This window comes from Indicator indicator, chromosome 10, assembly GCF_027791375.1.
Source record: "Indicator indicator isolate 239-I01 chromosome 10, UM_Iind_1.1, whole genome shotgun sequence".
Taxonomy (NCBI): Eukaryota; Metazoa; Chordata; class Aves; order Piciformes; family Indicatoridae; genus Indicator; species Indicator indicator.
In genome coordinates this window covers 10,141,713-10,166,832 of record NC_072019.1, presented here as the reverse complement: position 1 = coordinate 10,166,832, position 25,120 = coordinate 10,141,713, and the positions used below count along the sequence as shown (strand labels likewise).

The 25,120-nt window shown below is 37.8% G+C and overlaps 1 protein-coding gene across 1 annotated transcript; it reads right to left on the bottom strand.

Moving 5' to 3' along the window:
* Positions 1–1,981: 1,981 nt before the first annotated feature.
* DNAI3 (dynein axonemal intermediate chain 3) lies at positions 1,982–22,871 on the bottom strand. The gene is made up of 23 exons (XM_054384240.1): positions 22,769–22,871; positions 21,394–21,432; positions 18,525–18,706; positions 17,869–17,973; positions 16,865–17,014; positions 15,191–15,390; positions 14,815–14,928; positions 14,025–14,206; positions 13,057–13,181; positions 12,865–12,954; positions 12,305–12,394; positions 11,487–11,615; positions 9,809–9,882; positions 9,092–9,239; positions 8,247–8,334; positions 6,741–6,820; positions 5,929–5,992; positions 5,412–5,542; positions 4,547–4,751; positions 3,963–4,054; positions 2,668–2,801; positions 2,278–2,396; positions 1,982–2,127 (listed from the first exon to the last, which is right to left on the bottom strand). The coding sequence occupies exons 1-23, from the start codon at positions 22,869–22,871 to the stop codon at positions 1,982–1,984; spliced, it is 2,790 nt and encodes a 929-aa protein (XP_054240215.1).
* Between the last annotated feature and the right edge of the window lie 2,249 nt (positions 22,872–25,120).

Here is a 25,120-nt window from a genome sequence, read left to right as displayed (position 1 = left end):
CGGGACCTGTACTGTTTAATATTTTTATCAATGACATAGTGGGATTGAGTGTACCATCAGCAAGTTTGCAAATGACACCAAGCTGAGTGGTGCTGTCAATACACCAGAGGGATGGGATGTCATCCAGAGGGACCTGGACAAACTGGAGAGGTCACCCAGGTGAACCTCATGAAGTTCAACAAGAGCAAGTGCAAGATTCTGCACCTGTGCTGGAACAATCCTCACTATCAATGCAGACCGGGGATGAGGTGATAGAAAGCAGCCCTGTGGAAAACGACTTGGGGGTGCTGGTGGACAAGAAGCTGGACATCAGCAGACAGTGTGAGCTTGCAGCACAGAAGGCAAATCATATCCTGGGCTGCATCAAAAGATGCATGGCCAACAGATTGAAGGAGGTGATTCTGCCACTTTACTCTGTTCTAGTGAGACCTCACCTGGAGTACTGCATTCAGGTCTGGAGCCCTCAACACAGGAAGGACACGGACCTGATGGAGAGGGTCCAGAGTAGGGCCACAAAAATGATCAGGGGGTTGGAGCACCTCTGCTATGAGGACAGGCTGAGGGAGCTGGGGTTGTTCAGCCTGGGCAAGAGGAGGCTCTGGGGAGACCTAATAGCAGCCTTCCAGTACCTGAAGGGGGCTACAGGAAGGATGGACAGAGACTGTTTATATAGGCCTGCAGTGACAGAATGAGGGGCAATGGCTTCAAACTAGAAAAGGGCAGATTTAGATTGGATGTCAGGAAGAAATTCTTCACTATGAGGGTGGTGGATCACTGGAACAGGTTGCCCAGGGAGGTGGTTGAGGTTCCTTCCCTGTGGAGATACTCAAGGTAAGGCTTGACGAGGCCCTGGGCAGCCTGGTCTGGTTGGGGATGTCCCTGCTGACTGCAGGGAGGTCAGACTAGATGACCTTCAGAGGTCCCTTCCAGCCTGGACCATTCTATGATTCAAAGAAATGCATGTGGCAGGATCAAGCTGATAGCCCATAGCATATTAAATATTTGTTGTGACTGCATTTAAGGGAACAGAACCAGGCTGCTGTTGTTAAGGGAGCCTTGGTATTGACTGCGTAAGCAGAAGCATTATATGATGACTTTTGAACGTTGCAGCAGTCTTCTTGGGGTAGATCCTGTTGTGGCAGTGATGGCCAGCTCTCTTTCCTGCTGTAATCCAAGTGAGTGCACGTGCTATTTGGGGTAATAATTGCTTGTGGAAGTTGTAGTGGTAGAGTAGGCTAGCTAATGGTGAAATCATCCTTAGTGTAAAAAAATTTTCTTTGTTCCTGTGAGCTCATTGATTTATAAGAGCAATTTAGGGTCTGGGTTTGATCTTTAAATCCCTTAGGTGAGAGTGGAGCCACTGCATGAGGAGTTACTCCTTCCATCTCCTGCATTACTGTGAATGTTATCTAAAGCTCTCCTTCAGTGGCAGCTCAAGGACTCAGGGCTGCACAAGTCTCAGATGAGTGTTCTTCATTCTGCAGTGCTTTCTGTCACCATTTCTCCACAGTAGGAAAGGTCCTGCTTGTCCCTAAGTTTTCAAGAGGAGTGAATACTTTGGGGATGAGGGGAGAACTGAGTATCAGAATTTGGGTGGCCTGTGTGTATGTAACTTCTGGAGTAGGATGGTTTGCCCTCTGATGGAAACAGGTGGATCTAGATTGGAGGGGTGGATACATTGGCTTGGCCAGCAGAGTTATGTATAAGATTTTTAGAGCTTATAAAGTCCTGACAGACACAAAACTTGGAAAACTGTTACTTATATAGGTTATTAGTTACAACTGTATTAATGAAAGATAGTAGGGGAACTATGCCCAAAAGAGTTGTTCTCTAACCACATTGTGGGGAAACAAATGGATAAAACTAAAGAAACTATTATCTTTAACTGCAGGATACTTTATTTCTGAAGCTAAACATGTTCTGCTGAAATAAAGAGATCCTGAAATAAAAAGCTCACTGGGTCTAAAGTTGATACTGGGATCTAAGCATCTGATGAAGAGAGTATTTCATGTCCCTTTACTGGTCCTAAATCTGTTAGTATCTGCTTCTCCACGTCCAGAAACACAGTATAATCTGCATTTTCTTGTCCTTCCATCTCTTCTTTATTTTCTGTAGAGTAGTCATACTCTGGAGGAAAAACACAAACCAGGCAATAATGCAGTGTTAAGCTTTGAAACCTATATGCAACCCCACTGTTTTCCACTATTTGTGCTATCACAAATTAATGAAAACAGTCATGACCCAGGGGTGATTGGTTGGTATTATTAAACCATTTACCAAAGAATGGACAGTAAAAATCTTTCTGTGAATAAGGAAAGGAAGGCTGGAGTCTCTCCTTTCCTGAAGGAGCCATTTTTGTAGGGAACTTGCGAACAAGTAACTTTCTGAGTGAGCAGCTAATGTAAAAAGGAAATGCATAGCTGTTAGAAGCCCATAGGCTCCAATGCTCTTGCAGGAGTTTCACCTGACCAAGAGCTGAACTGACATGAACTAGGACCCACTCCTAAGAATTATAACTATGAAATGAAGAGCTGGTAAGCTACTCTGATTATGTCCATCCTGATTTTTGAATTATGGGAACTGTGGGAAATCCTGCCCAGCAGAACAGGTGCCTTTTAATAACCCATGGAAACAAACAAAGTCTTTTAAATTCCAAGTACAACATACTGTTTTCTCCCTCTCTGCCTCCAGCTGCATTTCAGTTCTACTTTGGGTTGAAACTCATAATAATCTTGAAATTCTTGTTCGCAGGACTTCAGATACTTGACTTCTCTTTCAAAATAATCAAGTACATTGGCACGCTGTAAACACAATGACAAACAACAATTACACACCCAAAGAAACAGAATTATTGCTGCTGATCTGAATAGTATCATTAGTTTATCTATACTGGGAATATAGTTATCTCTATCCAAATAATTTGCAGCAGAATGATATAAAAATGTGGATTGAAGTCAGTTGAATTTTGGATACAAATACTCATGAGGTAAAATAACTTTTATTGCACTGACTCTGAACAGATCATCCTTCAGGAACTTGAAATAACTAAAACAGTTTCAGGCTAGTGATTTCACTAAATCAGTCCAAATCCTCACTGACCCAAATTCAGGAACAAAGAAACCATAAAATGCCATACTTTAGTATTACACTATTTATTTATCTGGGATTTTAGTTTTAGTTTTCATTAGTCTCTTCAACTACCTTGTATTTTTCATTGAATAATTCAGTTAGAATGACTGCAATCTAAATATTAGTAATTGCTCCCATGTTAATCATTCTGAATAGCATAGTTCCAAAACATGCATAATTTGGACTGAAGCAATGTGTTTCCTCATGCACCTAGTTACCTCCTACCTAGCTTTGAAGAAGTTACTTTTACTAAAATGAGGCTGCAGACCTGTTGTTAAATTGCTAAGTAAAGATAAATTAAAACTGTTTCCATTGTTCAATGGCTCTTTGGTACAGATAGTCCTCGTTGCAGAAGAGAATGAATGAGTGGTAATGTTAGTAACACTTTACAGAATGTGCTTTATCTAAGCTAAACCAGAGACTAGGATCTGTAAATCAAGGCACCAAATTTACAGGATAAAAATAAATATTCAAATGTGAACAAGAAGGTGTAAAGAATGATAAACTTAATGTATTTACATTACTGTGCAGCACACAGCATTGTTTTAATGCATGAAACCAGGTGTAAATTTATGCATATGGAAAAAAGGCTGAACTCTTTATGGTGTTTTCATGTAGCCAGGTTGGAGCAGTGGAATTATGCCAACCCAGGTTTCCTTTAAAGGCCTCCTGTCTGACCTCTGTGCAAAGCCAGCTTTGCTGCAAGTGATCTTAGGAGAACATGGCCATACTGATCTCAAATGAATTGCCGTCCTGGTTTTTCCAGGCTGTTCCCTTTCTGTGTTGGTTTTCAGGATAACGTGTCACAGAGACTAATAAAAAGTCTTACCAACCTCATTCCTCAAAGGGTAGCTTAGTGTGTGACTGAGTTCCAAAACATGCAATACTCCAAGATCATCAGAAACAGCTAAAAAATGCTGCATTCCTGAAAGATATTTGACAAACGAACAATAAAAAAACAACCCACAACATACAAACAATCTAAATTCCAACAGTAACACGTACCTCCACCCAAACAGAAGCTACAGAGGGTTCACTTTTGTTGTGGTCTTTGTGGCAGCCTTATTGCTCTCCTATTTTCTTAATAAATTAAATTCCCTTTAAAGTTTGTACTTTTTCAAACTTTTGGGTTTTTTGGTTTGGGGTTGGTTTTATTGGTGGTGGTAGTGGGTTTTTTGGTGGGTTTGTTGGTGGGTTGGGGCGTTTTGTTTGTTTGTTTGGGTTTGGTTTTTTTAAAATTGATTTTAGTTCTCTATGCCATGGTGGTAGAAATGATGTATGCATTTTTGTATATCCAGTGTAGTGTTGAAGTATGGGCTTAAATCTAAGATCATCTGGAAGAGGATTAGTGTGCCTTGGAGATACAGGCAGTTTTGCAAACAGGGTGGCACAGTAAAAGCAATCAGCATCAACATACGTGAGGCAATCCAGGGTCTGATGAAAGTGATCACTGAGTTGGAGACGTTCTGGACATGAGATGGCTCATATATTTTATTCATTAAGTCCCAAGTCTGTATATTTCCATCATCTCTGCCAATGAAGAAAACTCCTGGTCTTGTTAAGGACCAGTGTCCTGAAGTGTTTCTTCCTGCAGAGCAACGTGACTGAAGGATTGGTCCAGCCTTAATTTGTTTGAAAATAAATAAAAGACAGATCCAACAATCAAATGGCACTATCTATTCACTGCTTCAAATCACCAATCATTTCAGAAAATTCACAATTTGAATTATTACAGAAATTACATCAATAGCAAAATTAGTATCACCCTCTGCAGGTAAAGAGGAGACTCAAGAGGACATAAAAAACCTGATATCTAACTTCCAATCTATTAAGGTAATACATCTATCTGCTGTTCAAATCGGTGGTCCTGAGGTTGTCAGGTGCAGCTGCACTCCTGCATGAGAGGAACTGTAAGAAACCTCCACATTGCTTTGTCTTCAGATGATGAAAAGACTGCAGGCAAAATAGGAGTTCTTCAGACCTGTTTAGCACACATTGTCCTTATTCTTTCCTAGCAGCAGAAATAATTTGTTGAGAAGCTACAGTTTTTACAAGGTTGGAATTGAAGAAGGTCACTTCATTTTATTTTTTTTCTGTAAAAGTTAAGTTTACAAAGCTATTTCTAAAATACTTTTCTGTTGTGAAGAGAAAGGAAAAGTTCATAAACCAAATTTATGTCTAAATTATGAAGCTTTGTGGCTAAAAAATACAGATATTGAAGCTATTATAGTTCTGTCTTGTATATGTATCAGTTACGTTACAGCTGCGTTAAAGTCACTTACTGTAACCCCTTCTTTCCAAATGGCAAAATTCCGTCCTCCAATGCTTAGAAAGATGTTTTTGAAAAACGGAGATTCCTGGAGAGTGTTGATTGGTTCAGTGTGGATGGTGTATGTCTGATTGTGCTTCTGACCTGATGGAATGAGAAAGGCAGTTACTTCTAACTGGTGATTGGCTTCATGATGGGAGTTACAAGGTAGGAAATGAGTGCAGGATCCAGCACAGGCATCAAAGGTACTGGTTTCATTTTCTTGCTCATAAGGTATAGGAGTTAGAATTGCTGCACAGCCATAGTTACTGCCATGATTTGTGCCAATGGGTACATAGCAATGCACCTGTGATACTAGAGAGGGGTTTTGCTATTTTCTGTCATGACAGCTAAACTGCTTGCATGCTTGAGGGTATACTGCTAAATGCTGGTGTCACGAACAAGAACCTTAAAAAAGAGCATAGGTGCAACTATATTTTAAAGTTAGCTAACAATAAGGTTTAAACTGGTATCAAAAAACTTGAACTTACTAACTGGTTTTGCTGAGTCACTATTGATTTCCCCTTTCCAGTCAGAATAAAAAATGTCTCCATCCTGTGATGCCAAAAAAACCAAAGTAAATACTAATGGTAGAGCTTGGTGGCTTATATTCAAAATGCCTTGGTTTTAAGCTGTGACTTTACTTCATTATCACCATCATTAAATATGCCCTAAGTAAATTCAAACCTGAATTTGCAGACAATGACTAAAAAAGAAATGCTAACATTTTGGATCGTGTTTTTTCAGTTATGTATCACTAAAACAGCTTTACTTAACATGATGTATGTGGGCAGTCCTTCCTGCAGAATTTGATGTTTGCTTCTTACAGCTCACACTTTGCTCCAGTGTTTGAGGAAGAAGTGACCAGAAGCAAAAAGGTAACCAGAAGACAAATTTTTATTTCCATATGAACTCAAAACTAGGAAAAATTTTGGAATTTTAGGTATGTGGGTAGCGTGACCTCAAAAAGTAGAAATAAGTTGTGAGAGAAACCTGACATTTTGGGGAACCACTAAAAAAATATTGCTAATCTTATAGGTTATGTAATAAGGAAGTACTGCTTGGTTCCTGATAGCAGGTGGTTAAGTTCAACATATTTTACAAGTGTCTTCTAAACCTGCCCTTGAAGTAGAAGCGCATAGTCTATTGAGTACTGACATTTTATTATTATTTTAAACATGTAGCTAAATGCATTTTTTTAGTTACACCTGAAGTCCATACATTTGTGAAAACTCATTAATTGTTCAATCTTTCAGATACCATGAATTAAGACTTTCATTAGTAATCTATTATTTTCACTTACTTCAGTTCCCACCAAAAAAATGGTTGAGATACTTTCTAGCACTTCCAGGTTACTGCTTGAAGTGTTCTTCTCTGGTCTGTCTTTGTTGAGCAGTTCCAGTATGTCCAGAGACTGTGGCTTCTCTGGGAAACAGTATGGATACATCTATTTATTATACACTGGAGTTTATCAAACCAAGCATATCTTTTGTCTTATAAAAGCAGTTCATGGATAAAGCGAGTTTCAAGAGGAGAGATGAAGACAGACTGTTCTGTAAGTGCAGATGAAGCGGCAGTTCTGTAACTGTTTCCTGGAGGTATCTCCCCATTAGTACAGCTGCTCTGAAGTCAGTGCTTGCTGTACTCAACTACTTCAGGTAGCACCATTTACACAGCAGCAGTGACTCTGTGGGAACTGCCCTTACAGTCCCTGCCTTAGCTGCTGCAACTAGGAGCCAACGTTTCTGCTCCTGGTAATGGCCCAGCCTCCCCTGGCAGTCTGTGGGATGATGCATATGCTGGAGCAGATACACCACAGCAGCTCAACAACCAGAAAGGCATTTTCTGGCATGCTTTGTAGTCACCCTCTTAGGCAGTCCAACTCTTTGGCTACCTGTGTGCCAGCTTGCCAGCTTTACAGAGGAATTAGCAGTGTGCCCCTACCATGAAATACCATAATAAGAACCGATTTGCTATGGAATGTGAAGTACAAACTTCTACCCAAAGCACTACTGAAATATCTACAAATATATATAGTTACTCCAGGATTATTTTCCTAAAACTAATATTCTCTAAGGGCTGAAAAAGACATACTGGTTCAGGGACAAAGAGACTGGGTGGAGGATTTGCACAGCCTATTAAGTGAAACCTGGCAGAGTTACTATGCATCTGGAACTGCTCTTTCTATATGCGATAGATCACAGAATCACAGAATTAACCAGGTTGGAAAAGACCTTCAAGATCATCAAGTCCAACCTATCACCCAACATCATCTAATCAACTAAGCCATGGCACTAAGTGCCTCATCCAGTCTTAGTTTAAACACCTCCAGGATGGTGACTGCATCACTTGCCTGGGCAGCCCATTCCAATGGCCAATCTCTCTTTCCATGAAGAATCTCTTCTTAACATCCAGCCTAAACCTCCCCTGGTGCAGCTTAAGACTGTGTCCTCTCATTCTGTCACTGGTTGCCTGGGAGAAGAGACCAACCCCCACCTGGCTACAACCTCCTTTCAGGTATTTGTAGACAGCAATGAGGTCTCCCTTGAGCCTCCTCTTCTCCAGGCTAAACAACCCCAGCCCCCTCAGCCACTCCTCATAGGCCTATGTGCTCCAGAGCCCTCACCAGATTTGTTGTACCTACCTGTGTAGTCAGTACGTGCACATTGTGCTTTGAATAACAGTACATTTAAAAACCCTTTTCCCCCCAGATGAACTATACAACATGCTCAGCTTTCATTATGTATATATTATAATGTAAGCTTATTAAAAAAACATTTCCCCCAATAAGGTGTAATAAAAATATTACCTGAGGTTTTGTAATGGCAATGCAGTTCCCTTAAACTAATTCTGGTGGTCCCGTACACTGTGTCAATACCACTGTCACACAAGTTTATCTGGTCAGAAAAAAATGCATTTACTAACTCATTTTGTCAGATCTTTGAGATACAAGACTAAATTACTTTCTGCTGGGCTTTTTACTTTGCAGCGTTTGTGATATTCCACAAAGAGTATTTGCTGCCTCACGTGCAAGCACAGAGAAAATGCAAACCTGTGGTTTCTATTCTGTTATCCCTTCCCTGACAGGATTTTGCTATGTTTCTAGAAAAAAAGAAACCCAGTGGTCATGCTTGTTCGATGACTCTACCAGCTGCAGCTATTCTGAGCAGCACAGATCAGCAGGTCCAAAAAAAAAAAAAGATACTATTTTTAATCTTTTTTTACTTAACAAATTATTTTCAACCTCACTTTTTTTTTTTTTTTTTCTCCTGCCCATGACCATTTTCATCAGGCTGACTGTTTTGTTGACAGTAATTATGGATCTGCTGACTGTGACCATGTTTTGCAGTTTGGAACCCACTGAGATAGCACAGTGGCTGAAAAGGTTGGCAGGAGCTATTAGTACAACTACTTCTGCACCTACTGCAGATTTTAAATTGCAGTCTTTCTGTTTCTTGTGAGTCAGCTTTTCAAAGTGTGTTTCCTGGAAGTTTCAGGGGAATGCTGAAGTCTTTAACTTCGTACCAGAAGGAAATTCATAAGGATGTCACAGTTTGCTGGAAAAATTAAAGAGTTAGGAAACAAAACAACACATTCCTGTGGAGTTCTGGCCATACTGACTTCATCTTTCTGCTCTATATTTATGTACAGTACCTTCATGAGAGGTTTCCAGCAGAGATCTAGATGCTTAGAAGTATCTGGAATACCAGAGGGCATATAAAAATTTTCCTGCACTCTTATTTTCTCAGATGAAGGTTGTCGATGAAGTTCTATGGCTGGAATTTCCCAAAATAATACTGAGCTGCAAAATAGTTGTATAATATTATTAACTAGTTTTCTTTCAGAATCAAGTGCAGTTTTCCATACATTTTAAAGGTTATTTTTTTTTAGCCTTTTATCCTCAAACTTTCCATAGCAATAGAGACTCTGAAAAGCAGAAAAATGGTAGATACTTAAATTGATTCTTTTGCAAATGATGGCATATATTCCTTTATTCATCAGTTGTTAACTATACCGAAGCAGGAAGATAACATTCATGCAGTTTGTTTATGGAAAGTGATTAGGTAAAGCTAAATGTGGGTATGGGGCTCTTCAGGGTAGTGCATGTGTGATCAACACTCTTCTTAAGGTATATGCAGAATATAAAGGTATACACTTGAAGATTTTCGGTTAGTGAACCCTTACTGCCGTTACTGTAAAGAGCTTAACTGGCCAAGAACTTGATGTGCTTGTCTTCTGCACAGAGAATTTCAGCTATTCAAGATAGGCTGATAGGAATTCAGGAGTGTGCTAGTTAAATCATGGAGTGTGCTCCATAAAGCTTTCCAAAGGAAACTGAAAGACATCTTGTATTTTATACATTGTACACACCAATCAGAGGAGCAGGTTACAAGCTGCACACAAGTCTGAGCTTTGTTTTCAAGAGCACCACTCGTTCGGATGCCCTGAAAATAACAGTAAGAATAATTACAGGGGCAGAAATTATGAGAGGCAAAAATTATACTCTGCTAAATAAGTACTTCAACACATAAAATGCTCTTTTAGAAATTCAATCACTGTTTCTGCTTGGGTAAGGTTTGAAAATCAGAACTTATTAACTTGTAGGTATAAAGTCAAGCTATTTTACAAATGTACTTTAAGGGAACTGATAGCAGCTTTGCCTGCCAAACATCTAAAATTCTAAATGAAGTCAGCAGGTTAAATACTTACTGGCACCACTGCAAGTCAGACCCTCCCTAGGTTGCCACATTTGTAACTTTTTTGTCCAGCCTTAAGTTGAAAGAGACCTTGGGGATCATCTGCTCCAATCTCCCCACCACAGGCAGGGATGCTTTCAACTAGGCTCAGCTGCTCAAGGCCTCATCCAAGCTGGCTTTAAACAACCCCATGGAGGAGGCAGTCCCAGCCTCCCTGGGCAACCTATTCCAGAGTCCCACCACTCTTGCACTGAAGAATTCTTCCTAAGATCCAGTCTAAACCTACTTTCCCTCAGCTTAAAACCATTGCCTCTTATCCTGTCACTAGACACCCTTATGAAAATTCCCTCTCAAGCCATTCTATAGGATCCCTTCAGGTATTGGAAGGCAGCTCTAGGATTCCCCTAGAATCTTTTCCTCTCTAGGATGAACAATCCCAGCTTCCTCAGTCTATCCTCATAGCAATTGCAAAGAGCAAATTATTGAGAAATTTATCACAAGCAGTTAAAAGTAGTGAGAGTGCTGTCTCTTTACACCATGGGTCATCTCAACTTATCACTCAGCTGTCACACCATGGGATGGCAGTAGTGCCTTCAAACATTAACTATTATTTAGTTGGGGGTGGGTGGGATGGTGTTCTGCAGGTTTTACAATACTTAACATTTACCAACTAAACATTTTATACCAAATATATTTTAATTTATTCAGAAAAAAACATGGGGGGAACAAGTGAATATAGGCTATGCTCTAATCAAATATGATTTCCAGTATATGCAAAACATACATATTTTGGCAAAACTGTACTTATCAACCATGCAGCAAGTTTCAGCCACACTAGAATTTTTTAGGCTAAATCCTACTCTTTATTTTCATTCATGAGTTGCCCACTTGGAGCCAAAATGGTAGTCTGACAACCATGTAAAGATGAGTTAGGTTCTGGATATAACTTTGAATACTTTTTCATCAATATGTATTAATAAGCTGCTGATTTTAGAAACCTGTGGTCGAGGGGGAAATTATTAATTACCCTCACAACATCATGACATAAAAACTGCAGTGCTGTGCAAAGGCTGACACACATTCCAACAAAAAAAGTTATGTCTCAGGACATGTTGTTAAATACTGACAAAGTGATTCCTTTGCCAGTGTTATTTATCAAGTGTGTGTTTCCTGTATCTGTTATCTCAGATGAACATGGAAACAGATTTCTGAGCCTAAACCTTGGCAAAAGAACTCCCACCCAAACCGCAAATACCACAACAGCATTCTGCTGTCCAATTGCTTTGTTCAAGTTTTGTAAATATGTTGTAATGAAACAATATAAAGAAGAAAAGTGATTTTTTTAAACGCACCTGAAAATAATCTGGCAGACAATGCATATCAGTTACTGTTTTTGTATGACTGTGCTGTCTGGAAGAAAGTGCACAGTATCTCACTAGAGGCAGCTCTGTGCTACTCTGCTCGACTTGCGCAAGGGACGGCTAGAAGTGTTTTAAGAAAAGATATTTTAGTGTGTTTTGAAAATAAAATAGAGGACCTGTGAAAGAAAGAAACCATTACTTTAATATTCTCAGTGCTTCTTCACATACTTCAGATTTATAGAACTTTCTAGGGGTCTAATAAATTCCCTTTGGAAAAAGAAAGGAACCAATCAAAACAAGCCTTTGGATATGATATGAAGCTCCAGAAAGAATTCCAATGTCTCCACAGACACCCACACATCCAATTACAGTATTAGTTTCTCCCCTGCTCTTAAGGCTCTCTTCTGCTTATTGCCTTTATAGTCTCCTTCCATGAAACCTGCTTCTCATCTTCTAAGCTACATTTGCTCTCTCCATAAATTTCCAGAGTAATTTTCAACATTACATTTGGCAACAAATGCTATTTGTATTTGATAGGCTTCATAAGGCAAGGGTTGAGTGTTTGTTGGTGCCCATTAAAGAATGGTCTTTCTGAAGTCTAAGCATAAAATGCAGTGAAGCTATTACAATGGACTAATTAAGTAGAAATTATATTGTGATAATGGACTTATTTCACAAAGTCATCAGGTTTCTTATCCTTTCTTGTCTCTCACTGCAAATGTTATCTGCTCCTGTGTTGTAATTCAGAATACTTTCACCCATTTTCCCCCACAGGTGCACTGCAATATATTTAGAACAGAAGCATTTGCCCTATTAACAGCTGTTACCTCGATGTCATCAGCAACAGTTTTTGCATTTTGCAGCTTTTCTTCATGTTCAGAAATATCCCACAGCACAACCTACAAAGAGAAGTGAGTATATTATGAATTATTTCATCCTTCATATTAATATGCATTTTTTTTTCCAATACAATTCTTGGAAGTTTGGGAAAAAATAAGTCAGTCAGTCTCTGCACTAGAATTTATGAAGTCTTTAAAGTATTATCTTTTCAGTCTGGTGCAATCAGTTGAAAGGCTACATTCATCTAAAAAATAAAATAAAACCAAACCCAAATCAAACAAAACAAAACAGAAAAACCCCAGTCTTTACAGCTTAACCAATCTTTAGTACTACAAGTAAGCATCATAGCAGTATGGCTCATCTATGGAATAACCAGGAATAAATTCAATACAGGATCAGAGAACTGCTGAGACTGCAACACCTGTCTCGAGACAGTGTTACTATGGATGTTAAGTACATCTCTTCAGCTTTGATTTCATACTATAAGAGAATACAGAAATATCCAATTTTATGCTTAAACAAACAACACCTGCCCATTGATGCATCCACCAGCAATAATATTTGGATCACTTAGACTGAACTGAAAGCAGTAAATATCTTCAGGACATTCCAACATTAACTAGAAAGAAGAAAAACAAATAGTTGAGAAATACAGTCACACTGATTGTTTGTTCTATTGTTATTTAAACACTTTGCATATTTTAAAGTCCTGATTAAATACCTGAGGGTGCATAGGGTCAGAAAAACTCCAAAGAACTATTACTGACTGTGGCAGCAGTGGTTTATCAGACACGCTAACTTGTTCTTCATAAGAAAGCTGCTCTCTTGGTGACACTGCTATAATCCCTGATTGAAAGAGAAAACAATTTATCTCAGACAAGTCAAGTTTCAGCATGCTGCTGAAAAAAACAACACAGCTAAAACCCACCCACCCCACCCACCCATATATTTGTTTTTTAAAGATCAATTTTGAGGAAAATATTTTTGCTACTAAAATGAAGTTATTTAACTGTGAGTCATAGAACCTAAGCATCAGGATAAAAGTCAACTTCTTTGTTACTGCTCCTTAATGATGTAGTAATAGACCTGAAATTATGTGACAGACCTAGCCACCCATCATAAATTGAATTAATTTCCTATACAGGCTGCAGTCTTGGTTATTAATATGCTGTGCAGCTAGAGTATTTACATAAAACTTTATTGTGCCTTTAAGCCTGCCTGGGTAAAGAAATAACTCATGACAGGAGCAGGAAGAGACACTTAGCATGCCTCGTGATGCTCCTTGGCACTCAGCAGAGCCGTGTCCTATTGTGGCTGTAACATTCCTCAGTAGCATTAGGCATGCTACAAAAACCAGCAATGGAGAGAACAGCAATGGTATGCAGAGCCACCAGAATGACATTGAACAGTTGCAGGCCCACTTAAATTTGCCTCATAAGGGAGAAATTTCCCTTTGCTGTGATCTCCACTTATCTGTTGGCACAAGTGACTTTGTATAGCTCAGCTGAACTCCACCAAGAATTTGTCTGGTTTATTTTTCACTGCATCTCAAATCCAGGCAGACACACCACACTAGTTTCCATTTGGTTTTAAATTGAAATGCTGATCATTTTATGAAATGTGCATGGTTCATAACCATCATATAGTACATGTCATTCACGTTTCAAATCAGTATTTCAACTGCATTACCATAAATGGTTGGATGCCAGCAAACACAGCTAATAGTTCTGTTCTTAGGATCTGTAAATGATTGGTATGCTTTAAGATAAATATTTGGCTTGCCACCAGAATTGCTTTCATCTTCAGCTAGGGCCTTCCAGTCATCAAAAAAAGCATTCATAATTTCGTTTTGCTGCAATGCCATTTCCATTCTGTTTTGTGAAAAGAATATTCAACACTTTCAGTAATTCAGATGTGATCATTCAGCAGTACAATAGTAAATATTTCTGTAAAGATATAGCTTTTGTTTTACACAAAATTAGGACTATGGTAGCGTAAAAAAATATTCCTCATGGATGCATCACTGTAAGCAACATTTTTCCATTTAAATTACTAATTGTACTAAGAATTCAGTGGATTTAGTACAATTCTTAGGAATTGTACTAAGAATTTAGTGTGGATCAAATACATGCAGCTGTCCAATTCTTGCACAAAAAGTATCAGTCAGTGTGACTTGTCCCATGACTAAGGGCTGTAAGAACTTCTGCACAAGCCTCTGCTTGAGTAAGCAGTTTGAAAAATCAGATTTGCAGCTTATTTGAAAAGATGTTCTAGTATTGATTTAAACCAACATTCATCTTTATATGGCACAGACCTCCTGCTAATTTTCACAGAAACAAAAATTAAATTAGTATTTCTTAATATTAACATAATAGGCAAGAAAACAAACTAAAAAATACATACGGTCTACCCAGACAAGAACTCTTGCTTGTATTCTATTTCAGATAGCCTTTAATGTGTATTGCTGAAATAATTTTACCTTAAATGCACTGATGTAAGAAATTCCTTCAGCTTCTTAGATGGCAGACTTTCTTTCTCTTCATTTGACAACTGCCTAGGAAAATACTGTGTGGATGCATTTTTTGGATAGGTCCTAATCAATTGGAGTAAATGTGAATGTAAGTAAGTATAGAAACAATTTCAAAGACAGGAACCCATGTAACATGTTAAATTAAAAGTTAGGTATATTCAGTCTTTCTAGAAACTCTTTGGAAAAGAGTGCAAGACGAAAGATGCAAACAGAGCAACCGATTCTGTTCTCTTAATCAGTTTGTTATGAGTAACTCCAGAAAAGCTGAGCTCAGAAACAGTGCACAGGTTAATAAATAAGCTGATAAACATTTTCTCACACTTACCATCTTGTCTGAGTACTAGCTTCTGTTATTTTTGGAACCATTTGTACACCCATATCTTTTTCAAGCATTTCGATACTAAAAGTTTTGTCTTGATAGGATGCGCATTCAACATAACTGCCGACTGTGCACGAGGCATTCCTATCGGTAAATTCAGTTGGTGCACCAAACCTCCTGCGTGCTTGAGAAATCATGTACTTAATCTGGAAAAGAGAGATTTCTGTAGTTAGCAGAGGAGAAAGTTTTGGAAACTTCATTCTGTAAAATGAATGAGCACGCATGTAATTGTAGGACTAATTCTTTTGATGATTGTCATGCTAAGTTTATTTACATTTCTGCTTTTTTGGAATGCTCATATAACCTACTTAAGTAGCAGAAGACAGGTTTGTATTTCCAAAACAAGAAGATGCCTTTAGGTATGCAAAAATTACCACTAGTAAGATAAGAGAATTAAATAGTGTAATTCATGAAATATCAAAACTTCACCTTTTAATTAAAGGATTGATTTGCAGGAGGTCGTGTGTAATACTGCACTGGACTTCCAAGGCCTAACTTTTCATCCCTTCCCGCTTAGTGCAATTCTCAACTTTAGTTGAGGGTTTTCAGCTTTTGTAAGTAACCTGAAGAAGATCCATAAAATTTGAGTGAAAAGTTTCTTTACAGTGAGCACTAGGAAGGAAGAATGGCCCTGGCTTGGTTTCTACTCACAAAGGGAGGTAGGAACTTTATCTCAGGCAGTAGAGAGGTATTGCTTTGTCTTGGATTCCTAGCCAGGTAATTTTTCCCATCATTTCCCAAAGTACATGAAAGGAGTGCAGGCTGAGAATACTTCTGAGTGGTACTTGTGAGCAAGATAGAATACAGAATACTTAAACTGTGAATTTGAGTTAAATTCAGTGACTGTGAATTTGCTTTAGAATAAAATGGACATCACTTTTAAGTATAAGCAAGATGTCTAGTTGCTGAGAGCTACCAAATTTAACCAGTCTTCCCTGAACAGGGATTTAGTTATTGACTAAAAATCACTGGTGGACTATTAAACACTTGGAGATGACCCACATGCCACAAGTTTGGTGACAGCTGTTAGGGGATCTACTTTTTGGATGTACAATTTTCTTGGTATAATCTGTAGGTACAGTTAATCAAATAGATCCTTCTGTAAAGTCAGCTTGTAATAACCTGTAGTGGTAACATTTATTCCAAGGTAAAAAGTCATTCCAAGTCTTGCATGCTATTTAAATAACATTCATATAATGAAATAGAGTTCAGTGGGCTTTGTGGAAAAAGAAAAATGTCTTTAGAATATAATCACAATGACTCAACTTGTAATCTGACCTGATAGTGTATTGAGCAAAAAGTGGTAAAGACGCTAATGGCCAGATGCTCAGGACTTTTGACTTACAGCTTAAGAAGTAGCTATGTCAAATACAATCTCACATGCCTTGTCTGCAGAATTTAATGAGAAAAGAGTTGGGAAAAAAATAAAGGTGTTTTGGATTTTGGTTAAAAGTTGAGCTAGCTCTTTCTCTCTTTTTTTTTTTTTTTTGTTTTCTTGAAAAAAACCAAGAAAAACTAAATTTGCAGCTTTGCATTTTCTGAGGATTTTTTAAAAAGGAACTTAAAACAAATTTGGTTTTGTGGTATTTATTTGACTGAGTAACATCTGTTGATTCTCACCTTTGGAACAGTCTCTTTAACGGATTCCTCTTCAACTTCCTTTTCGCTGCCAAGAGAAACCCAAGGTTTATGGACAGGAGGTTTATAAGGATGGACTTCCAGAGTTCCCTCTCCATTTTCTTCTTCTTTTTCTTCTTCATTTTCTGGAGGCTGTGACTTCAAACAGTGTGAAATAGTGCTTTCTCAAAAAATTGTTGCTAAAATGTAAGTATGAGCTAGAAACCCATTCTTCAGACTTTATTCACATATCCTTTATTTTTATCTCAATGTAGTGAGTCTGGCTATACAGTGCCCCCGGGTACAATTAGGTTAGGTCCCATTCATTCCTGTATTAGAATTTTCCAATAAATGTTACATATTAACTACTAAAGAGAAACTGTGGTCTTGATAGCAAATAACTGTTATCTAAAAAGAATTTATAGTGATTTTTCTACACTATGCCCTCCTGCCTGGAAAACTGCAATTTGCTTTTCTATTAATTGTTACTTTTCCCGATGCTGAGTGACAAACATTTGTTGACAAATTATACAATCTGCCATAAACTTTCTCCAATGCAGTGTACAAGGGGAAATGTTCTATGTATCTAGAGTTATTTAGAAGTCAAGAGGATATAAAAATATAATTTCAAGAATATATATGTACTTATTGTGAAAAATAAGTATAATACTTCTTTAAGATGCCCAGTATCTTTTAAGCTTTTGTTTTTATGTCAGTCTTAGAAACCTGGCACAGGAAATTAATGCTTATAATAAAAATGCAGCAATGGGAGTTATACTGGCCCTCAGAACTAAAATACAAAAATTTAATTCAACCTTTCTCAGTATAAAAGATACTTGTACAGTGAAACATCTTTTTCCATTACCAGATTAGCCTTCAGAGAAAAGTGTGACATGCCAAGCACACCAGATGCTTAGGAATACAATATCATTCCTACAGCTTGTGTTTGAGCCAAGATTCTGAAATATTCATAGACAGAATCCTGTAGTATACTTGGATTTTCTTACCTTCAGAAGGTTTTCCTTGGCTTCCTCAGAAGCAACAAGGTAAAAGTTCTGTCCGTACTGGAAGTTTGCATCAAAAACTACCAGAAGTTCTTCCCCTGGATATTCCTATTTTAATCAAAACTATTAGTGGAAAATTGAAAGCAAATAACATCCAAAACAGACATACGCCTGTGACTGGCAAAGCTACCACTAGTGTAAATTCTGTGTCTTTGATTAATCTCATGGTCCTAACAGAGAAGATCCTGTGCTATTTGAAAGGAACTGACAGATTTTATTTTGTAATAAAAATAAATAATTCTAGGATAAAACTAATTTTTCATACAGAGAACTAAACAGAAAGACATTTCAAATTATGCTCTGTAAGTAGGCTATGAATTAGGGGAAGCCAAAATATGTGAGGCTCTGGCAGTTCACAGAATCAAAACCAGTAATATTGATATTACTGTTAGCATGCTTTCGATCTAAAGTTAGTAAAACAAATTAAAAATTGCACAGTGAGCCATGAGAAACTTTGAGTTGACAGTGGTCCATGACCTATAGCCTTTGAATGTTACAGCATTGTGTATTTACACAAAATCAGACAAGGACAGACCTTGTAAATAATATACACTCTGAGAGCACCAAGTCTTAAAGTGAGAATGAAATAAGTGACATACCAGGACTACTTTTTTGATGGGGTGGAAATCAGAAACTGCAGCTCTTGCATTCAGGTCTTGAATGATGTCCTCTTTTTTAATGAGTTTGAAACAATTTTCTTCTGTCACATCTTCACCAGCTCGACAACTAAAAATTTCTTGGGTCTTTGTAGTGAAAACTAAAGGAAAGATTTCTGGGTGGCCTATGGAAGAAAGCAAAATTGCATGATAATCTAATTCAGAGTGCTGCTTTTAAACAGAATCACATACTTGAATAACTGTGAGTCTTTACTGTTTTCTAACAGAATGCCTTTGAATCCCTCACCTTAGTTTTTGGTATTTTGGAAAGCATACAATTTATATAATACTTTGTTAATCTTGGAAGTCTCTACCTAACATTTCCTAGTATGAGTTTTTTTTTCCCCTCTCAGTCACCAGGTGCTTAAGGGCCATACTGAGGAGTCACTAATGGACTGCTTTTAATACAGTAAGGACACAACTGCATGGCTCTGATTTAAGAGAGCCCTTGACTCTAGTCCTTCCCTGGAAAGCAGTACTATGCTAAGCCAATGTTTAGTCTAAACAAGGCTTCAGTACCATCCAAAATAAGGATGTTTTTCTGATTTTGGATTTTCGTTCTCGTTTTACCCAGTTTCAAGTGTAGCTGAGGCTACTTCTCAACCCATAAGTAAGATTAAATAAAGGCCGCTAAGATTCAAGCCAGAAACAAAACTTATTTGCAGCTTTGCTTTAGAATATATAGCTGTCGTTTTCCACATGCATGACATCTGTCAAGTTCATTCATATTAATTCAGAATAAAACAGTTACCCTAGGTCTGACACTGCTACCTTTCTTGGTTTTTGTGAGGCTGGGTGCAGTTAGGTGACACCCAGTAACTGTGCTTTGCAAACACTTGATCTGAAGATAATATCCAGTGCTTCCTGGTAAGTGTATATGTCAGCTGTATGTATGGAACACTGGTCCTTCCCAGATCACATGTTCTGCCTTCTGGCTTATGTAACAGATATAAATGATTAAGATCACTAGGCCCAGCTAGTTCAATCCTGCTGCCTAAGAGACTCTTTTTTAACTTTCCAATACTGCCATGTTAGCAGGCATGCTCTGTGTCTCAAATGCCATAGTAAGAACATTCTTCATGACAGCCACTACACTTTTGCCTCAGAAGGCTAGTAGGTGGTCATTTTGAATGTTCTTTTTTTTCTTTTTTGATAAACTGGAAAGTGGAAAAGCATTAGGGAGATGTATACAAGGGATTTTCAAGGTACTGAAATGAGTTGGGTTTTGTGATAAGAGCTGATACTTTCTGTCTTCTTTGTTTAATTCTATTTTCTTAGCTTGATTTTTTAAATATTTTATCTCAATTGTCAGAGGCTGTGATATTTTTCTCTTTGTCCATGCCTTAAATTGAGGTTGATGTATCTAAAATGATTATATTGACCAGCTGGCTCAGCATGTTTTCAGAAGCCATCTCTAACCTAAGCCAACAAGGACTGACAAAACAATAAATCCTTCTTAATCTCTATCATCTGGGAAGCTAAATCTCTGCATAAGCCTATCACATACTAGACAATGTTCGATGAATCTGACATTTATCCTTTAAAATCTTGCAGTGATGTTCCTCCACTGCACCTGCTTTGCTATAGTCACCACTAAAACTAGTGACATTTATGATGCTTCTGGCATATGCTGCACTAAACAAGTATGATTTACTTGGTGTTCACTAGTTGTCCTGCAGCTAGAGAGTCCATTAGTTCACTTTCTTCACAAGTTGTAGTCAATATCATATGACTTTCCTTTTTGATATCTTGGAGATTTTTGTGTGGATGCTTCTTGCAGTGAGGGGCCCAAAACTGAACCCAGTATTCAAGATGAGGCCAGTGCCAAGTACAAAGCCAAGATCACTTCTCTACTCCTGCTGGTCACACTGTTCCTGATCCAGGGCAGGATGCTGTTGGTCTTCTTGGCCACCTAACTGCCATTTCAGTGAAGGTAAGCAGAGTGTGATTTTCACTTTCACCCACAAACTCACAGGATTATTTAGGAAGAAAAGCGATTTATGAATTCTTTTAAAATTACCTGGTTTGTATATTTGCCACAGCAATAATAGCTGTACTGTTAAAAGCTAATTAAGAAGATAACTTTTTGGGCTGTTTTTGTAAACTGTAGATAAATTTTACATTGATACTAATTTAAGTTATACCCAAATATATAACCTGCACAAACAGTTCAGAAGAAATATCTAACTAGAGAGGTTGGAAAAAAAAGTTATTTGATGTTTAAGATAAAAGAATGTATTTCAAATCAAATAACTGCATTTTAGCTTATAACTATGGACACACTTGAAACTGCATAAAACTGCCTCATTCTTGCTCATAGGCCAAGAGAGGTGCTTGATAGCTTATGACACTTAAATGGCAGGGTTTTCTTCCTACAAAACAAAATACACCAATTAATATTCATTCACATCTGTAATTAAAAACCCAAGCAATTTGCTAAAATCTTCTCACCAGATTTGACACAGATCAAAGATTAAAAAAAATATTTTCTCTCAATTGCTCAACTATTACTAAATGCAAACTCTTTACACCTTATAATTTTGTTGTAATGATCTTAACTTTCCCTGATCCAAGCTCCTCTCAACAGAAGACAAAACCATCGTCTACAAATCCATACCTGTTTCAGCATTCCTTGCTGCACTACCAGTGGTGCTGGTATTACTATTGTAATAGCTGCATTTCTTCATTGTTGATAATTTTTCCTACTAATTGTTTCTAATTTTTTCTTTCCTGGCATTAGTAACACTGAAGTTTCAAAATGTTTAAAGTATACCAAAATATTACTTTAAATCCCACTCATCATTGCACTTACCTATACTGGCCATAGAAAGATCAACTTCATCTTTTTCACCTGAAATGTAACAACGGGATGCTATCAGCAATTTTACTTCTTTAATGAAGTCTTTACTATATTAGGGCAATACTTGAAACCTCCCTGTACATTTAAAACTTAAACTGTGAAGAGGCAACAAAAAATAATTTCTACTCAGTTCAAATTTAACATATGAAATGAGCAAAGCCTATTAAAAATAGATCTGTATCTTAAGGAAATGTTAGCCTGTTTTGACACTATGGAGATTTAAAACTTGTTTTTATTTTGGGCAGGTGGTCTGCATAAGATAGAAGCCATAAGAAATCTGCCACGTTCCCATTTCCATGGTTGGAAATAGCATTGACTGCTATGTCATAGCACCTCCCTGGGGCAGCTACCATGCAAATTATGCCATATGAAGAGGAGCCAAAGGGATAGGGCTCTCTAACACCAGACAGTAGCAAAACTGGCAGGTATGTAGGGAGAAGCAGACATTAGTCCTCTCTGACACTGCTGGGATGGGCAAGCTTGCTCTGGGTGACAGAGTACTTCAGGAGTCAGGTTTTCTTCAGCTCCTGAGAGGAGGGTCTACAAACCTCACAATGAGGTAGGATGGTACAAGGTTAACACCGATGTGTGGAATGTTCTCTACAGCACATCAGCTATTAATCATCTGGGAGAGGGCTGATTAAAAGGTGAAAGCAATTTCGGGAGCGTGATCATCATGGCAGAAATCCATGAAACAAACAAACCTTAAGCAAGAGTACATTCTCACCTTTACTGAGAACATGCATGCATCACTGGAAAAATTATTTTTGTGTTGCAAAGGCACATTAGCCTTACACTCCATTAACTATATACTTTCTAAATGAGACAGGCGAGATAGTATCTCAGCACATCTCAGGAACAAAACACAATAAAATGTGCTGCCAAACAAAATGATGAGACTTTGGTATATCTCCAAGCTCTATCATTGTAACTTTACACTGTGATCCTGGACACTTGAACTCCTGTTTCTGGGAGCATCTCTTTCTGCCTGACCCTCTCTCCCTGGGCTGCCAGCTTTTGTAAATCTCTCCACTTAATATATATTAAACTGCCCAATTTTCTCATTTAATTCTGTTATTATGACACCACAAACTATTAAATCTAAATTACCAACGTAAAACATAAATATTGCAATGTGACTTTGTTATGTTCCATAGACTGGTTACAAAGCCATCATCAATATTTGTAGATCTCTAAGTCATTTAGATGAAATAGCATATTCTAATTTATCTCATGTTTACTTCAATACACAGGCCAAAAATAATTAAGGTAGCTGTCACTTGAGATCAGATTACTACATGGTTCATTGCTGCTGTACCTTACATACCAAGCTGTGTTTGTTTTCCTTTTGAAGATTCCTTTGCTTTCTTTCCACCTTTCTGTTTCTTTGCTGAGGTTTTTGGACTTTTCAAGGAGGACTTGCCCGACATTTTTTTCAGATTTCTATAGAGAAAGATACATATAATCAACAAACCTTAAACAGACAATTTGGTCTGTGACTTTATGTAGTTTATCATTATAGTAATGTTTCCACACACAGCCAAAGGTATGTTCCATAATTTTAAATAATAAACTGTATTTTCATATGATATCTAATAGATGGAAATGCTGCTTCTGTCCAGGGCGATGAAGCATGGAAACACTATCCAGAACAGTGAAAGGTTAAATTAGGATGGAGGTTTCCCTTACAGAAGCCAAGGACCTGAGCTACAGAGAGAAGAGTGCAGGTGAATATTCTCCAGTTGTAAATATTTGTTTCAAATTCCTTATGTGTAAATCATTACTCGGCAGCACAAAGCACTTGTATGCCTTTCTATTTCAAGTTGATTTTTGAGTGTAGCTCTGTGGAGGAGAAACTTAGAAGTTGTATGCATAATTGCATGTAGGCACTACACTGCTGGAGACAATACTGTGTAGAAGGCTCCTTTTGTTTCATTTACTCTCCTTCTTCCCAATATCTAGAATAAGGATGAGAAAAGGCTCAGTTCCATTGCAGAGAAGGAAACACCATGCAGCCTGCCCGACAGCACACTGCCACGAAGTACACTGCCAGCACCATCGTCTGGAAGGCACACACATAGCAGCCCATAGAACAACTAAATCGGGACGTTCCAAATTCTCCCAGGAAAAGTACTGGAAATTGTTTGATATTGTTATTGAACAACTAGAGGCATTCAGCTGCGATAAGGACAACAGCACTCTCGGGTTGTGTCCTCCCTCTTCTATGTTCTCACTGTAAGACTGTAAACTGAAGGGGAGAAGAACCATTTTTTAACTGTCTACAAAGCACCTACAGTACTTGGATGCTGTTTTAATATTAACTAACAAGTGGAAAGCAGCTGCACTTGTAGGACAGCAAGTGACAGCATCTTCAAGAACTGTGTCATGACATAACTATTTCTGATGAACTTACAGGAGCTACAGCCTGTCTGCCTGCATGTGTGAACAGTTCATTTACTGTCAAGATGCTGAAGGTGAAAAGGTGAGTTTATAAAATAGATGTTGTACTTTGAGACTTTCCCACTGAAAAGTCTCAAACAGTGTGAGCATTAAACCAACCACACCGTGACATGTGGATCTGCAATTTCAGTGATTATCCTGGCTTTGGGATGGTCTTTCATTCCCAGACTAAGAAAGTTTTTTTCTGCTTTGTTACACAGTTCTCAAATACTCCAGAAACAGCAATATAATTTTAGCTTCTACTCTGAATTTTAGTTTTCAAATAGTTCCTGGTGGTAAGATATAGGTCATGGATTACAGCCTGTTGATGCAGCATAGGTATGGGATTTATGGTACAATGAATAAAGCCCCCTTTGTTACTCCATCTGAGAAAACTTACCAGGTTTTTTTCCAAAATGGAAATGATAATGCCAATACAAAACAGATCAATGTTTCAGAATTCTAAAACATTTGCCTTGACAAGGGATGATGGTTTTGAAAGAATTAAAAAAGTGAAGGGTGATGTATAATGAATGAAAGGAGAAAGTTAGGAGGCTTTCCTGCCTTCACTCTCACTCTTTTTGTCAAATACAGGAGTAGAAACATTGACAATATACTTATGCCTAACATTCAATGTATTTTCCCAGTTACAATTTTTCAAAGGAGCCTCTATGTTGAACAATATGCTTAATTTATAGTTCTGAAACACTGAAGGCTACCTAACTTAGAATTCATGTAAATTTGAATGACTAAAAGAGGCTAGTTTTCCCTTATTTAAATTTAGGGCTGAAAATTGAAAAGAACAAGCATATATGTTATCCATCCTTTGTATATTTTATGTAAAAAAAATTGTGACACGTTTTATAAATGGATTGTGTGACTACTCTAATTTGAAGCCAATCTTGATGCATTTGGACAAAAGAGACAGCCATCCAGGACAGGATTTCTTTGAGAAATTAGTTGAACGACAATATGAAACATCTCATTTCTGTTACAGTCATATTGTCTTACTTCACCATTTCCTAATTATACACTCAGACAAAGCCAATTTGGAAATTTTGAATTTGTTCTTCTAAGTAACCTAAAGCCTAAGTCAGAGGAATAGAGGAAACAGAGGGCTGAGATAAGTCACAGGCCTATGTTTAGCTCAATAACTTGCAAGTAAAAACATTCCTTTTCTTTCGACTATTACAACTAGAAAAAGTTAGAACTTTTGATAATTGTCCTCAAATAATGAAGT